Raw genomic sequence first — 16,541 nt, 5'->3', positions numbered from 1 at the left:
CATTGGCCTGGATGAAACAGCACAGACTTTATCTACCAGTCCCTTACCAAGTTTTCCATCTCCTCTGTTGCTGTTGGTTAATTAGTTTGGTGTCCTTTGGGTCTGTGTAGTGAAAGTTAACTATTAATCCACTCTGTTGAATGGGTAGCAGCTCTCCTTCAGCCATTCATTGGCCGGTTTACTGGCCTCATGGGGGCGGGGGGGGGGGGGTCCTGCTGGCTGGCCCCTAGTCTTATAGCTCACATTCCATGAGGAGGAAAGTCTTTTTTCATCTTCTACAGGAATAGCTTGGTCTTGACAAAACGGTCCTAGCAACACATTCATTGGTCAGAAGCCTGTCTGAATAGTTGGTGGCTTTTTTTCAAAAAGAAGTCTGGTGTATATTGAGTTTGCTACAGTAATTCTCTGTGTACAACAGTAGTAACATGACATATGTGCTGTGTTTGCGTGTAGAGGATGTATTTCTGTTCTGTTTGGCTTTGGTTAGAGCTATAGTTCATAAATACCATCACACCAGAAGTTACTGGCTGGGAGGAAACCCAGCGGAGGCTAAACTTTGCAAACAGGAAGTGTCTCTTTCTCTCTCATTGTTGTGCTTTTATAGACTGCGCTTCCTTTGGCCTGCTGCGGTTACCATGGTTACATCAGCCCCCCAATCTTTGGTGGTGTTTATGGTGTGGCCCAGAGCAAAGTAGAATGAGACCCTGTCTATCTCATCCATCTGGGAGCTGATCCTAAATATGTTCAATAAGAGAGAACGAGAAAACAGCGCTAAAAAGAAAAAGAGGATGTGATCTCTAGCCACAGATTATTGTTGGGGGGGCAACAGTAGCACTAATTTTAGTTCACAGTGAGCATAGGCAGAAGTAGGTCTGTAGAACTGTAGAACTGAGGGATATTGATGGAGACCAGTCAGGAAAGTCAAACAAACCTCATGAAAGAAGTGGTGTGTGTGTGGAACAGCTGACAAAAGACTGGATGTCCGGGTTGTCATGTGGCTGAGTCCGTTTCTGCGGTAACATGGACTCTTAACAACGTGACCAAACTTGGTTTCTCCATGCTGAAACAAGCAGGCTGTTGTAGTGAATGATCCCCCCAGCCATAGGCCCCACTCAAAGAAATATCATGAATTATTCACATCATCACAGAACATGTGGTCAGCTGTGGAGGAGACAACTTTATTTAAGAAATGTAATAATCAAATTCCCGTTCAGCAGTTATAATTCTGATTGTGATAATTCTGTTTGGCTAATAACTATCATCAATTTGTTTTATTTGTGCTGTACTTCTACTAAGACTGACTTCAAGTTTTTAGCCAGAAAATGTCCAAATGACACTCACCCAGATTTGCAAACTATAGTAAAATAGTATTCGGTATAGCAGATGTTGATAAAATGTATAATCTCTCTACCTGTATCTCCTTCTGTACCTGTCTGACTTTGTCTGACCGTGTCTGTCTGTTTTTGTCTGTATCTGTCTCTGACCCTGTCTCTCTGTCCCTGTCTCTGTCAAACCCTGTCTGTCTCTGCCTGTCTCTGTCTCTGTCTCTGTTTGACCCTGTCTGTCCCTGTCTGTCTCCTATCCTGTCTGTCTCTGTCTGACCCTGTCTGTCTTTGTCCCTGTCTGTCTCTTATCCTGTCTGTCTCTGTCTGTCCCTGTTTGTCTCTGACCCTGTTTGTCTCTGTCTGTCTCTTACCCTGTTTGTCTTTATCCCTGTTTGTCTCTGTCTGTCTCTGTCCCTGTTTGTCTCTGTCCCTGTCTGTCTCTGACCCTGTCTGTCTCTGTCTGTCTCTGTCCCTGTCTGTCTCTATCCCTGTTTGTCTCTATCCCTGTTTGTCTCTGATCCTGTTTGTCCCTGTTTGTCTCTGTCCCTGTTTGTCTCTGTCTCTGACTGTCTCTGACCCTGTTTGTCTCTGATCCTGTTTGTCTCTGTCTCTGTCCCTGTCTGTCTCTGACCCTGTTTGTCTCTGTTCCTGTCTTTCTCTGACCCTGTTTGTCTCTGTCTGTCTCTGACCCTCTCTGTCTCTGTCTGTCTCTGACCCTGTTTGTCTCTGACCCTGTTTGTCTCTGTCCCTGTTTGTCTCTGTCTGTCTCGGTCCCTGTCTGTCTCTGACCCTGTCTGTCTCTGTCTGTCTCTGACCTGTTTGTCTCTATCCCTGTTTGTCTCTGACCCTGTTTGTCTCTTTCCCTGACTGTCTCTGACCCTGTTTGTCTCTGACACTGTTTGTCTTTGACCCTGTTTGTCTCTGTCCCTGTCTGTCTCTGTCCCTGTCTGTTTATGTGCCAGAGCAGGAAACCAAACAATGGTCTACTATAAAGAAAATGATCTCAGGAGGGCATCTGGTAGAGAGGGCTGTATTTGTGTGTGTGTGTGTGTGTGTGTGTGTGGGGATGGGGAGTGTATGCATGTGTGTTTGTGTGCACAAGTGTTTGTTTCCAAGTCTATATCCGTTTGTGTGTGTATGTGTGTGTCTGTGGCTAATTAAAATGTCTGAGTACTCTTCTGGTGTTGATAAAGCTCTGGCTACTTTCCTCCTGCTCTCTGGGTTTCTCTGGTGTTTTTCGGAACGTGCATTTGTGCAGCACTTTCCCTGTAAGGAGAATAATTGCTGGAGACAGATAGAAAGCAGATACTTTCTAGGTACTCACACACCTGGTTGTGTCACTTTAAGAACAGAGCAGGAGGTTTGAGAAGGAACCAATTCTGAGGGTTTGTGTAGTGACCTCACCTAAATGAATTCCAGTAGTTTTCCAATCACCCATGTTGGGGCAATGGAATCTTTGTAACGTTCCATAGTAACACATACCTTATGGAGAGGCGTCACAATGGGTTCTTGATAATAACCGTCTCCTCTATGTTTTCATCCCTTGACCTCCTGACCCCACAAAAGGAAACCTGAGGTGTTTTGGAAACTCAGGCAGGGCAGAGGTAACTTTAGCCTGAACAGAATACATTATAGATTAATCTCTGCTCTACGGACAATCCACTGACAACAGAGAAGGAGCAAGACACAGACGTGCACGGAATAGAGTGTGTGCATGTGAGAATGCACACATTTGAAATGCTTTACTTGAATCCATAAATCCCAGTCCATCTGAAAGGAGCGGAACGGTCATTGACATTGGAATATTGAATACTGAATATTGCCAGGCTGCCCATTATGGCTGACGCCGAGCAGTACCTACCGTTTGGGTCAGTCAGCCGTGTGAAGGCCACCTACTGTCAGCTTGTGAGCATGGCCGGGACTCTCAAATACCAGAACCACTAGGTTCTGATAACTATGGCTGTTTTGGTGTGAGAGGGCTCTTTAAAACTGGTTATTAGCCTGAGGTGAGTCCAGAGCTGTGAATCCAACACTGAGGTCTGTCTTGTCCAGCAGTGCAACACATTGGCAGACATGTTGAATACCTGTCTCACAGCTTCATGACCACAGGCAGATGGAGCCTGGTTGAAAACACGTGGTCAGTAGCTGAAATCACTATTGAAATAGTTTTTTGTTAAGTAACAGGGTTACACTGATTGGTTTATTCATTTGTGTGAATGTTTTATATATATATATATATATAAGTGTCCTCTGCCGCTTCTGTCACATTAATGCACACTCGTCTCACACACACACACACACACACACTCACACACATGCATACACACACTGAGCTGACATTAGCTAGCTTAAAACGTTGTTTACCTTTTCTAACTGTGAGTTGACATTTGCTGGCTGAAGCCTTGTTTACCTTTTCTAACTGTAAAGGTATAGAGCCTTCAACATTGCGACAATGACCAGGTGTGATTGTGTTAGCTGAGGAGTGATAGATACAGCTTCGCAAACTGTATCTGTTTACACATACCGATAAGAGGCTGGTAGAAACTTTAAGGAAAAATGTCTGTCTGCCACATCCTTGTTTTCATACTGCACATACTCCAAGTTCAGTACTGGTATCTACTATGAAGGCGTGGTATCAGTGCATCCACAGTAGGAGAAGGCTGTACATCTTTCTGACTAGTCTAAAGGGAAGTGGAAGATCTCATAAGGTCCTCTGACTCATCATTATGGTTGGATTCAGTTAGACAAAACGCACACTTACACACATTCACATGCACACATTTTTCTAGTTTAATCGATTTATATAATAAAACCTGTGGATGAACACACACACACACACACAGGTACTGTAGATCTCAGATCATTTCCATAATGATTAGAGCTGGAAGCACACCTTTCATTGGTAGTCTATAAATAGCTCTTTGGCAGGCCTGTCCCTCCCACACAAACAAATGAGAAGCCTGATAGGATCACATCACTCTATGCCAGTCACACACACACTCCAGTCTGAGAGTAACCATTCACAGAAACTGTACCATAACAATGTCTCTGTTTTTCCACAGCGGTTTATTTAGGGCTTGTTTATATCTGCCTCTGATGGGAACATTTAGCGTTTCCCAGTACATACTTATCTCTGCTGTTTGAGATATCTAGATGGAATTATTTGTCATGAATCAGATGTACCAACTCCTCATTTTAACCCCAGTGTTTGGTGGATTGGTTGTTTGCGGAAACCGAACCCATGGCTTCATCTGAGAACCATTCTTTTCAGCCATACTTTTCTGAGGTCCGTATGTGCTCTATCTTGTTTTAGGTCTGCTCTGAAGGTTTGTGTTAGTGGGAGGTGGATGGACACAGTGGGCCATGATTAACATTCCTGCTGTAATTCCAGACATATTTACCCAGCAGAGGAAGTCTACATACTGCTGGTCTGTGTACGGCTCTGCTGCATGTCAACCTCTCTATCTGATCTCAGTAGCTCTGTTTATCCTTCTGTTACAGCTCAGATGGGAGGAGGAGAGGGGAGGAGGAGAGGGGAGGAGGAGAGGATTTCTGTTGAAAAGCTTAAAACCAAAGCAGCCCTTCAGTCTAGCAGTAGACTGGAACATACTTTAGCACTCCCAGTTGAATCCTGGTGAACCAACACAGCAACAATGCTGACCCCACTAGATGACCCCCAACCAGAAGGATAGGCCTGGCTAGTGACTACCTACCTATACTGACCCCCAACCAGAAGGATAGGCCTGGCTAGTGACTACCTACCTTTACTGACCCCCAACCAGAAAGATAGGCCTGGCTAGTGACTACCTACCTTTACTGACCCCCAACCAGAAGGATAGGCCTGGCTAGTGACTACCTACCTTTACTGACCCCCAACCAGAAGGATAGGCCTGGCTAGTGACTACCTACCTTTACTGACCCCCAACCAGAAGGATAGGCCTGGCTAGTGACTACCTACCTATACTGACCCCCAACCAGAAAGATAGGCCTGGCTAGTGACTACCTACCTGAGTGGTCTGCATGTAGGAAGGCTAGGAGGCTGTACAGAATGAAACTATTTTTCATGGAACGGTTCTGCACTCCCCACGTGGCCAGCCACCCGACATACAGAACCCAGCTTACCCTGCTGGAATTCCTGCGCTGCAGATGTGAGCAGCTTGCAGCGGGCCTGACCTCGTGCACTGCCAGTGACAGGTGGGCCTGCAGGAACAGGGAGGAGGGATGCAGCTATTGAGTTGCACTTGAGCTGCGAGATGGTTAAAGGGTCCTCAGGATTGGACACACACACACACACACACACACAGACTTAGGGTGGGTTCACCAGAACTCTGTGTCTCTGTTTGGGCTGCGGAGGGAGTTGGAGAGGCCTTAGTGGAGGCTGACGGACGGACGGGGGCTTCCCGGTCACTTTCTCAGGGGTGTCAGGTTGTCATAACAATATCCGTGCTCCAACATCTCTCCTCCTCCCATTCCCTCTTTTCCTCCTCCTCCAGTCCTCCCCTCCTCCCCTCCTCCGCCGGCTCCCCCTTCCTCCTGGGTTTGTGAGCTTTGTAGTGCTGAAAGAGTACATTCTTTTAAGATGTCATTGGTTGGAGAAGAGGTGGTTGGATAATTGATAGCTTAGCACCCGGTGGCAGAGCGGAGGATCCTGTGGCGATAGAGAGAGTGTGTGGGAGACGTCCATTGTAAGCCTGGCTGTCAGCGCGGCCAGCGCTCTCTACACCGTCAGCAGGCCTTCAGTGAGCGGACTGATTGGACTTATCTGAAGGCCTTAAGGGCTGTTTGCAAACCCACACTCAGTCACAGTGACACATGCACAAGTGCACACCTTTGTGTTGAAGGGACTGTCTGTAGTTGCTACTCATGGACTTTGGACTTAGAAGAAGTTTCTGAATGAAATATGCAGCAAAATGATGCAGCGTAGGATTTCCGTTTGAGTCTTATTAAGGCCTTATGAGTTATTGTAACTTCTCCACTCCTACTGTAACTTCTAAGTGCCTTATGAGTTATTGTAACTTCTCCACTCCTATTGTATCTTCGAAATGCCTTATTGCTTATGGGAACTTCTAGACGCCTTGTGAGTTATTGTAACTTCTAAATGCCTTGTGAGTTATTGTAACTTCTAAATGCCTTGTGAGTTATTGTAACTTCAAAATGCCTTGTGAGTTATTCTAACTTCATAATACCTTGTGAGTTATTGTAACTTCTAGATGACTTGTGAGTTATTGTAACTTCTAAGTGCCTTGTGAGTTATTGTAACTTCTAAGTGCCTTATGATTTATGGTTACTTCCAAATGCCTTATTAGTTATTGTAGATTCAGACATTCGTATGAGTTAATATAACCATGGGTTTACATTCAGGTTGCCTTCTGAGGTGCTCTATAACCGGACAGTTCCACAGAGAGCCAGTTAGTGGATCTTGTAAGCCCACCAGAATGCTAAATACAGGCTTGTTTTACTCCAATGTTGGGAAACAAAGGAAATGTAAACAAACTATATATAGCTTAAAAACATGGTGGAAATATGATAATTAGGATGTCATGGATGGTTATCCTTTTGGTTTTCTGTATATCTTTTAAAGAAACAGGCAGGCAATATATCTTTGTTACGGTTTCATCTGCAGACTTTTAAAAAACGAAGTTGATATTTTCAGCGAGGTTATATTTTTAGTCCCCCTCCATTATATTGAGACATACTTGATTGTTTTTCACTTAAGGATGTTGTTTGTTATACGTATCCTTTGGGCCAATGGATCAGGACCTTTGATGGGGAGGACAAACAAAAGTGACCACTGACTAGCAGCAGAGCCTGAATAAAACCTTCCTCCCACACAAAAATAGATGTGGAATCCATGCCAACTACAGATTCCATTCACTATCAACAAGAGAGGGGAAGAAAGAGGGAGTGAGGGAGGGAGGCAGGAGAAAAGAGGGGAGGGGAGGAGGGGAGAGAAGAGGAGAAAAGAGGAGTGGGAGGAGAGGGTAGAGGGGATGGGAGGAGGGGAGAGAAGTGGCGAGGGGGATGGGATGCTAACACAAGTGGAGCAGATGTCACTTGGTCAACACTTCCTGTTTTGTTGGCCTTTTTATTTTAAGACAGCTAATTTGGAAGCCCAGCCGGTCTCTGAGTCTCTCTGGCTCTCTCTGTGGAGTTCGGCCTGGGACATACCCTGACACTTTGGCTCCCATTGTTTCAGTTTTCCTTCTCCTCTATCAGATCCAACCACAGAGTACATCATTCAACTACAGTGCCAATTCAGCCTGTGTGTCTCTGTCTTCCTCCATCACCACAGACTGCATGGAAAACATTTTGCCACTATTCTCTTTTTCCCAGGCTTTTCTTGTGTTGTAACCCCAACACAAGGTTACAAATGTCAGCAGTTCACATCTCAGAGTGTCAATTTTTGTTCTGGATGTGTGGGTAGTTACTCTAGTTATGATAGCAGTTACCCAGTCAGAATGACCTGGTGTATGCCCAGAGTAATAGGGGTTATACAGTAACATCTACAGGTGTGTCAAGTTACCCAAAAACAGATAGGGATCCCTTGTTACACTGCGTTGTTGCGACTCTGCTTGTTTTACTGGTTGGGGCACACCAATGACTAGTGACCACCTATCCCCACTGACCCACAGCCAGATGGACAGAAACACCCGGGAATCCTACCAAAGGTGGTGCTTCATTGTGGTGGTTAAAGAAACTGCAAGCTGATTATGGTTGTTAGGCGAGGAGATTTCTCCTTCCAGCTTTTCGATTCCAGATTACTTTCCGTTGAAAGGAAATAGGAAATACATGATATGATTTGAGATACATCGAGAGCTTGTTTACACCTCTTCAAGAAGGACGCATTTAATTCCAAACATTGATGGCATTCAATTTTTACCACAAAATTGTGTTTAAAGGATTCTTATTTGGCTAAAGAGTCCCTCTGTGTTCTGGCTGCTCTGGAGGAGGGACCAGACTCCGAGGTTCCCTTACACACTAACTATACTGGTAGAACCGGTCCAGTGGAGAGCTGGGGTTCTGGGGGAGGGAGGAGGAGTGGGAGGAGCACAGCAACCACAACTCAATCATTCTTCAGAAGCAGAAGCATAGTACAGTGTTTTTTAGTGCCTCTTAAGCTTTACTGTAGGTGAAGTTGGACTGACCAGGTGGCAACGAACTGACCAGGTGGCATAGAACTGACCAGGTGGCATAGGACTGACCAGCTGGCGTAGGACTGACCAGCTGGCAGAGGACTGACCAGATGGCAGAGGACTGACCAGGTGGCAGAGGACTGACCAGATGGCAGAGGACTGACCAGGTGGCAGAGGACTGACCAGATGGCAGAGGACTGACCCGGTGGTTTAGGGGCTGACCAGGTGGAGTACAACTGACCAGGTGGAGTACAACTGACCAGGTGACGTATGACGGACCAGGTGGCGTAGGACTGACCAGGTGACGTAGGACTGACCAGGTGGCGTAGGACTGACCAGGTGACGTAGGACTGACCAGGTGACGTAGCACTGACCAGGTGGCGTAGGACTGAGCAGGCTCTCATGAAAGTAAAGCACTATACTGTACTGTACTGAAACGGTTAAGCTACACTGCACTCATATTGCTGTTCCACTGGGAGGGTTCCTCCGGCAGACACAGACACACACACACACACACACACACAGACACACACACACACACACACACACACACAGACACACACACACAGACACACACACACACACAGACACACACACACAGACACACACACACAGACACACACACACACACACACACACACACACAGGCAAAAACACACAGACACACACACACAGACACACACACACAGACACACACACACACACACACACACACAGACACACACACACAGACACACACACAGACACACACACACAGACACACACACAGACACACACAGACACAGACACCCACACACACAGACACACACACAGGCACACAGAGAAACACAGAGCATTCCTATGTGGATTCCTCCTGGCATCTGCTTGCCGTTTTTATGAGTTTGTCCAGAAGCCAGTTTCTTATTTCAGACACTCATTGTCAGATGCACAGTTGACCTGTGAGAAGGTCAGACAAATTATCTTTCCCTCGGTACACACGCACAAAAATATAGACAGACTCACACAAAACACATTATACATACACACATAGTTGTGCCCTCTTTGTCGTGCAGTGAGAACAACTCACAATTCAGTCGTGCCACCTAGATCATATGAAACTTGCCAATAAAGTTGGAGAAGAAAATGTTCCACAGTGATTGGGCTGGCAGCTGAAAATGTGTCAACTTTTTGCCCACTCACAGATTGGAAAGAAAATCCCATATACACATGCATTTACATGCACCAAACACTCCCATTACTGTGGAGAAAGGTGAGGTAGTTTGTTATTCTATTAAGAATCTAAAGGTGTGGTAGCACGTCTTTGTTTTGAGAATCTAAATCTTTATTGTTTTTCTCTTTACAAAAGTAAATTTTAGTGTTTTTTTTTTTGTCAAATTAAAAGTGAGGTAGTCTATGTGTCTTTCTCCTTACTGAAGGTGAGGTAGTTTATGTGTCTTTCTATTTACTGAAAGTGAGGTAGTTTATGTGTCTTTCTATTTACTGAAAGTGAGGTAGTTTATGTGTCTTTCTATTTACTGAAAGTGAGGTAGTTTATGTGTCTTTCTATTTACTGAAAGTGAGGTAGTTTATGTGTCTTTCTATTTACTGAAAGTGAGGTAGTTTATGTGTCTTTCTATTTACTGAAAGTGAAGTTGTAATTTTGTTGACAAACAGAAGGAATGTGTTGTTAAATGTTATATATAGCTGGCAGTGGGAGATGGAAACACAAAATAAACTGATGTTTTCTGCTGATGTATAGACTCTGTTTCTTAGGATAGTCTTTGACTTTCAAACCTGATTGGAGTTGCTGCAATAAGACAAGATTGTAACTACTAATTGGACATTGCGGAATTAGGAGCCAAAGGGGCTACAATAATACATTATAAAAGAAGGGCACTAAACAGAAAATAGGGTGTGATTTGGGTGAACCAGAGCCTGTTGACCCCTCGTCAAGAAGGATTGAAATAATTTCAAACATTGATGGCATTCATGCGGCCTCTGCCAAGTCTTTCTCCCGTCTCCTTTCCAGCCTCCTAATATGGAGGCCCTAAAGAGAGGGCTGTGTCAGAACATGTTAGGACCTGGATGTGAAGACTGCCTTTACACGGAAACACCAACTGGACTTTAAAAGACAAAATGTCCTTCAGAATGCTTCTTCCAATGCTCCTTTAGCATTACATACAGTGCATTCATTCTTCCACAAAAATACACACGTGCATACACAACGATCTCATCTGCTTGTTTTCGTAACTACAATTGGTTTGTGAAAAGCTAATCCGTCATTCCATTGATAAACACACTGTCTTTGTGGTGGTTGTCTCTCATTAGCAGGGGGCAGTGATTGATTGAGTCAGACAATAATAGTCCGGTTGGACAATGGAGTGTTTGTTTAATGATTTAGTATACATTAAGCCTATACCCTGTGCTCGGCTGTGCTCGGTGATGGCCTGTAAACAGCCCATTGGTTTCCATGAGCGTCCAAACTAAATGATGAATCACATCATCCCTTGTTCCCATTTGGGGTGTGAGAGTACACATCTGACTATCAATGTACGTAAAGGAGGTTCTCCTCCTCTCAGACACCATGACCGGGTTCACTATCAGTATCTCCCCTCACTCACTCCACACCCTCTTCAACCCAGCTGAGAGATAATGACACTGGACATAAACACTAATTCTCTAACTTGCCGTCCAAGTCATTCTTTAGAAAATGTGTCCCTTGTTTTCTTTGCTTGGAATTTGGATGCAGGCCAACTGAAAGTCTCAGACACGTGAAACTCACAACCCAAGAGTGGCTGGGATATTATTGCATTGTTCCTTTTGGTTTTGATTTAGCCATTTTGTGTCCATATCTGTGTATGTGTGTCTGGGGGTGTATTTAGGTGTGTGTAAGTGTGATTCACGTCTTTGTATGTGTACATGTGGGGACCTGATAGTTAAGTCTGATAAATCGGTCTGGACAAGGTTTTTTGGCATGTCCCAACTAAGCAAAATGCAATTTCCACTTGAGGGTTTAGGTTGTGGGGAAAACACTGGAAATAGTGTTAATAACCTTGGGTTAGGATCAAGGATTTGGATTATAGATTTCAGTATCAAGGTTAGATCTCAGGTCCCCACAACAATATAAAGTTGATTGAATAACTAAAAGGTGTCTAATCAGGCCAGTTTTCCTGTCTCCTTATGGTTAGAATTAGGTCTGGTGTCAGGAATTGGAACTAGGTTGAGATTAGGCATAACTTAATTGGTTGAGTTTAAGTTTATGTTGGAGTTAAGGTGCGGGTTGAGGTAAGGTTCAGGGTTGGGTTAGAATGAGTAAAACTAGGATTTGGTATCCCTGTTTATTTCATTAACCTGCAGATCTTTCACCAACCCCTCCTGGATTCTGTTGTAGAGTGAGGTGAGGCAATTCAATGCAAATGCCCCTGAGCAGAATGCAAAAGAATGCTATTTTTGTCACAGAAGAGTTAGGAGAGGAGTGCAGCCCAGTGGATAGATGAGGGAAACAATGTCAGTGGTGTGGTTGTTTACCTGACCTGAATGTTTCACTACCAGAATGGACCAAAATGTCATTACATGTAAACATGATTAACAGGTTTTAATTGTAAGTAATTACTTTTCAAATTGCTTTTGGAGACTTAATGGTTAGGTTTAGAGTTAGGGTTAAAAGGTAGAGTAATGTTTAGTGTTTAGGGTTAGAGTTAGGGTTAAAAGGTAGAGTTATGTTTAGTGTTTAGGGTTAGAGTTAGGGTTAAAAGGTAGAGTTATGTTTAGTGTTTAGGGTTGGAGTTAGGGTTAAAAGGTAGAGTAATGTTTAGTGTTTAGGGTTAGAGTTAGGGTTAAAAGGTAGAGTAATGTTTAGTGTTTAGGGTTAGAGTTAGGGTTAAAAGGTAGAGTAATGTTTAGTGTTTAGGGTTAGAGTTAGGGTTAAAAGGTAGAGTAATGTTTAGTGTTTAGGGTTAGAGTTAGGGTTAAAAGGTAGAGTTAAGTCTAGTGTTTGGCATTGGAGTTAGGTTTAAAAGGTAGAGTTAAGTCTAGTGTTTGGGGTTGGAGTTAGGTTTAAAAGGTAGAGTTATGTTTAGTGTTTGGGGTTAGATTTAAAAGGTAGAGTAATGTTTAGGGTTTGGGGTTAGGGTTAAAAGGTAGAGTTATGTTTCGTGTTTGGGGTTGGAGTTAGGGTTAAAAGGTAGACTTTAGTCCAGGGTTGTGCGTTATGGTTAGAGAGATGCTTTACAGTTGGGTTATTGATGTTAACTTTAGGGGAAGTTAAGGGGAAGCTGGTTCCACTATGAGAGTGCAAGGACAGAAAAGAGTTTCAGAGTAATTATCACTAAAATTATATATGTTTTTTCAAGCAGAACCAGATGTTTTAGGGTTAGGTATTTTGAAACACATCCATTCTGTTGTTTATTGTATCAGCTTTTTTGGGGGCTTAAAACATTCCAGCACTCAACGCATTTTTCCCCTCCCCTGAATTCAATATTTGTGAATAGTTTTGCCGGTCTGTAACTTTTCACCTGATTGCATAATGTTTTCATGTGAGGCAGAAGGTGACACATTAACGCTCTCTTTACCCCCAGACGGTCAGGCTTTGCCGCTTGTTGTCCGGGCGTTACTTCAGCACGACGATAAACAGCTCTCCCTTCTCACTCCTCCCCTCAGAGCCCGCTGTGTCAGAAGCCCTGGGGTTGGTCCATGGACCTGCGTGTGACTGAGCGTGTGATGAGGCCGGGTTCGGACACGGCCCTCCTGACGCCTCTGCACCCCCCCATGCTCCTCCGGCCGTTCTCCCCCCAGCCCTGCACCCCTTTCTCACAGCAACAGCTGCAGCAGCACATACGGGTACGGCGTGTTCTGTCACGGCCGAAAACATGGCCAGACCGATGCACAGAAACCCATAGGATCACATGGATGGAATTACATGGACCTACTGTTTCATTTCTGTCTGTAACGTTTCATTTGGTCTCCATTTGTGCTCGTATTTGCAATGACTCTCGGCCCATTTCGACTCATTAGTCTTTCTGTCACCCATATGTCACAGATTCCTTTTTCCAGAGGGCTGCGTTCACCCTTTTCCACACATATTTTACTGAGTGTCTCTTCTGATTTCAGTTTAACATGGAACAGCGGAGACGTGAGCAGGAGCAAGAAAAACAACAGGAGCTACAGCAGCTGTGGCACAAGGACAAGAGCCAACAGAGTGAGTTTTTCTGTGTGCGCGTGTGTGCGTGCGTGCACGCGCGTGCGCGCAGTCTTCTACACTGTAGTTGACGTGGTAAATATGAAGTAAACTGGATCCGTCAGTGTCATTTTCACAAGACATCAGCCTCCACCAACATACACAAGCATAAACACAGACAAACAGACCCTCTATGCTGGTGTACATGTTCACATCCACCCGCGGAAGAATGCCTGGGCCAAAAACTGACATGCATACATACTGGGGCCAGAAGAAATAACAGAAACACCACACGGAAAGAGACTGTTAACTTTAAGTAAATAAATCATGATTCCAAACTCAGCGGCAGAGATCAAATCAGGTTGATTGAAGGGTTAGGGTTAGCAGTACGTACTTCACATCTCCACCTATTTGGAAGGTACTTCCCTCCACCTATTCCCAACAGAAGTCAAAACAAAGAACACCTATACAAAAGATTACAGCAAACCTCTTAGTCATTTTGTGCTATTTCTTTCTGTGTCCATAAATACATCTGTGAGGTCTGAGCATTCCTTCGGACACCGTGTCTGGTGGAGCACTGAGGAGGAGGCGGGGGTGCGTTGGGGACGAGAGAGGAGAGCAGAGGAGGAGAGAAGGAGGGAAGGGCCAGGAAGGAGAGGATGAGCTCTAGAGTGCTGTTGTTTTGACCCCTAACCTTTGGTTTCTAAACCGTGTTCTCTGTGAGTGATTGTCAATGGGCCATTGTGGCTCTTCTCAGAGCTTCCCAGAGATGCTGGTTTCTGTGTGTTGTGGCTGAGACGGGCCTGCTGGGAGGGCTGCCGAAGTAGACATTACGTGTCGCTTCCTCCTAACACTCAGCCCACGGTTGCCGTTGCCCTGCACACGCACACGCACGCACCCACACGCAGAGACACGCAGACACACACAGATGTGCACACAGACACACACCCTACTACCAGCAAACACACACTATGACGTCATGATCTGTCAGTGGAACACTCAATGCTCTGAACATGACCAGTTGTTTTAGGAGCAGCCTTTCTAAACCAGAGTTACATTCACAGCAGAGAGTGCTCTTCTAATCTTGGTGAGAGCGAATAAAGAATGTCTACCACAGAGGTTATGTTTAGCCCATCCGTCCAAACAATCATGTGTTGTTCAAAACATTTTGCTATGTTCCTCTTCACTGACTGATTTGATCGGTCTGTGTCTGCGTTGATCGACAGGTGCTGTGGCCAGTTCCCTGGTCAAGCAGAAGCTCCAGGAGGTCATTCTGAAGAAGCAGAAACAACAGGCCGAGAGGACCAGCTCCAACCCTCTCAGTGGTCCGCCTGTGGGCTACAGGTGATGGCTGTTCGCTATTCTGTCGGGCTCCAGAATGGGCTCGGTCATTTCACCCTGATTTCAGTGTGTAATTCATTGCGACTGTGCTGTGTGCCTGTAGAGAACTGGCTCCAGACCCCAGTGGACCAGCCCAGCCTCTGGTGTCCCCCCCGCCACAGATCTCCACTGACGGCTCAGACGAGACCCCCCTACGCAGAGCTGGTAAGACACACTAATGGCCATTCAAATGCAATAGCTGGTAGTCATCTCGTAAGCTTTGAAGCTGCTCTCTGAAATCATGGTGTTACGTAAGGTTCTGGTTCCAGCGCTGCACGGCCGTCAGTTGAGATGTGGTTCCTATCTATACAAACACACAGCCCAGATAACTGACTGACAAAACCCTCGTTATAACAACGTTTTGGTACGCCATTAATTAGCATTGATTGTGCACTCCTTTTCCATAATGTTTGGAGCGGGGTCTTGGCTTCAAAATGTCTGTAAAACTGGTCCAAAGCCTACTGTCAATCAAAATCAACCGAATGAAACTGTTGAAAATCTATATATAATAAAAAGGTTTGTATATTAGTTATTCATCATGATGTCAGTTTCCTAGATTCGACATTGTGCTCAGTCTTTCTGTGGGTTCAGATAGTATTCAGGGACATCGAGTCCATACTAAAGCTAAACTCTGTGTTTCTGACCAGCCTCTGAACCCAACCTGAAAGTAAAACACAAGCTGAAGAAACACCTGAACACCCGTAAGAGTCCTCTGACCCGTAAGGAGAGTGCCCCGGCCACAATCAAACACCGGTTACCGGACACCCTGGGTAGGTCCCCTGCCTCACCGCCGGCCAACGCCCTCTGTGGTGGCAGGCTGATAGGACTGGGAGATGTTCTGTTACCAACACAGATGTCTCTATTTCTCTCTCTTCCTGTCTCTCAGACTCGTCCCCCAGCAGCAGTAGTACCCCAGTGTCAGGCTGCAGCTCGCCTAACGACAGTCTACCCAATGAGAACGGAGTACTGCCCTCTGCTGGCGGGCTGTCCCATGAGGTTATTATCCGATTGGTATTTACCCATCCGCCCTAACCTTACATACACACACACACACACCCGTATAAAATTGCATGAGATACAGATGGAGATTTGGTTCTCTGCTGTGGAGGCTTTGTATAGAGATGGGAGCAGCAAAGGCCTGGTTTCTGGAGCGCTGTTGTTCAGCGCTGTGTTTAATGACATGTTTAAAACAGTGACACTGGAGACAGACATCTGGTTGTTTCCCCACAACACCAGATCAAGTAATCTAATCAATTTCTCTCCACCTCTTCGTCCCGGCTTATCAGAATATACAGGCATTTGAACACCGTGAATACACACACACACACACCCACACACACACACGGCCTGCACCTGTCCGTCATGTAGTTCAATCTGCATTGTGTCCCATCAGGCTCAAAGGCTTCTGCTCCAGGATGGGTCTCTGTCCCACTTCACCATCCAGAGTTCCTCTGCCCTGCCCACCATCACGCTGGGTCTGCCTGCTACTGCCAGGGTGAGCACTTTACAACATCAGACATTTATTTTGTATTTCTGCATAAAGACCTG

General features: G+C 45.2%; 1 protein-coding gene across 7 annotated transcripts in view; it reads left to right on the top strand.

Annotated features, from left to right (window-relative positions):
- The window catches only part of hdac7a (histone deacetylase 7a), a 54,491-nt gene that overhangs the window by 23,948 nt on the left and 14,002 nt on the right, over positions 1-16,541 (top strand). For 5 of the 7 annotated variants that reach the window (XM_010891479.3, XM_010891477.3, XM_010891478.4 and 2 more), the window contains 7 exons: positions 13,097-13,276; positions 13,547-13,634; positions 14,840-14,957; positions 15,058-15,158; positions 15,641-15,763; positions 15,880-16,004; positions 16,387-16,488. In XM_010891479.3, the coding sequence (XP_010889781.1) occupies positions 13,130-13,276; positions 13,547-13,634; positions 14,840-14,957; positions 15,058-15,158; positions 15,641-15,763; positions 15,880-16,004; positions 16,387-16,488 (804 nt within the window). In that variant the 5' untranslated portion in view covers positions 13,097-13,129. Of the gene's footprint in view, positions 1-8,370; positions 8,703-13,096; positions 13,277-13,546; positions 13,635-14,839; positions 14,958-15,057; positions 15,159-15,640; positions 15,764-15,879; positions 16,005-16,386; positions 16,489-16,541 lie in introns of those variants that run through there. The other 2 variants (XM_020051893.2, XM_010891480.4) reach the window with 2 other exon arrangements.

The sequence above is a fragment of the Esox lucius genome, chromosome 12 (genome assembly GCF_011004845.1).
Source record: "Esox lucius isolate fEsoLuc1 chromosome 12, fEsoLuc1.pri, whole genome shotgun sequence".
Lineage (NCBI taxonomy): Eukaryota > Metazoa > Chordata > Actinopteri > Esociformes > Esocidae > Esox > Esox lucius.
The sequence above is the reverse complement of the archived record's forward strand: the minus strand, read 5'-3'. Positions and strand labels throughout refer to the sequence as shown.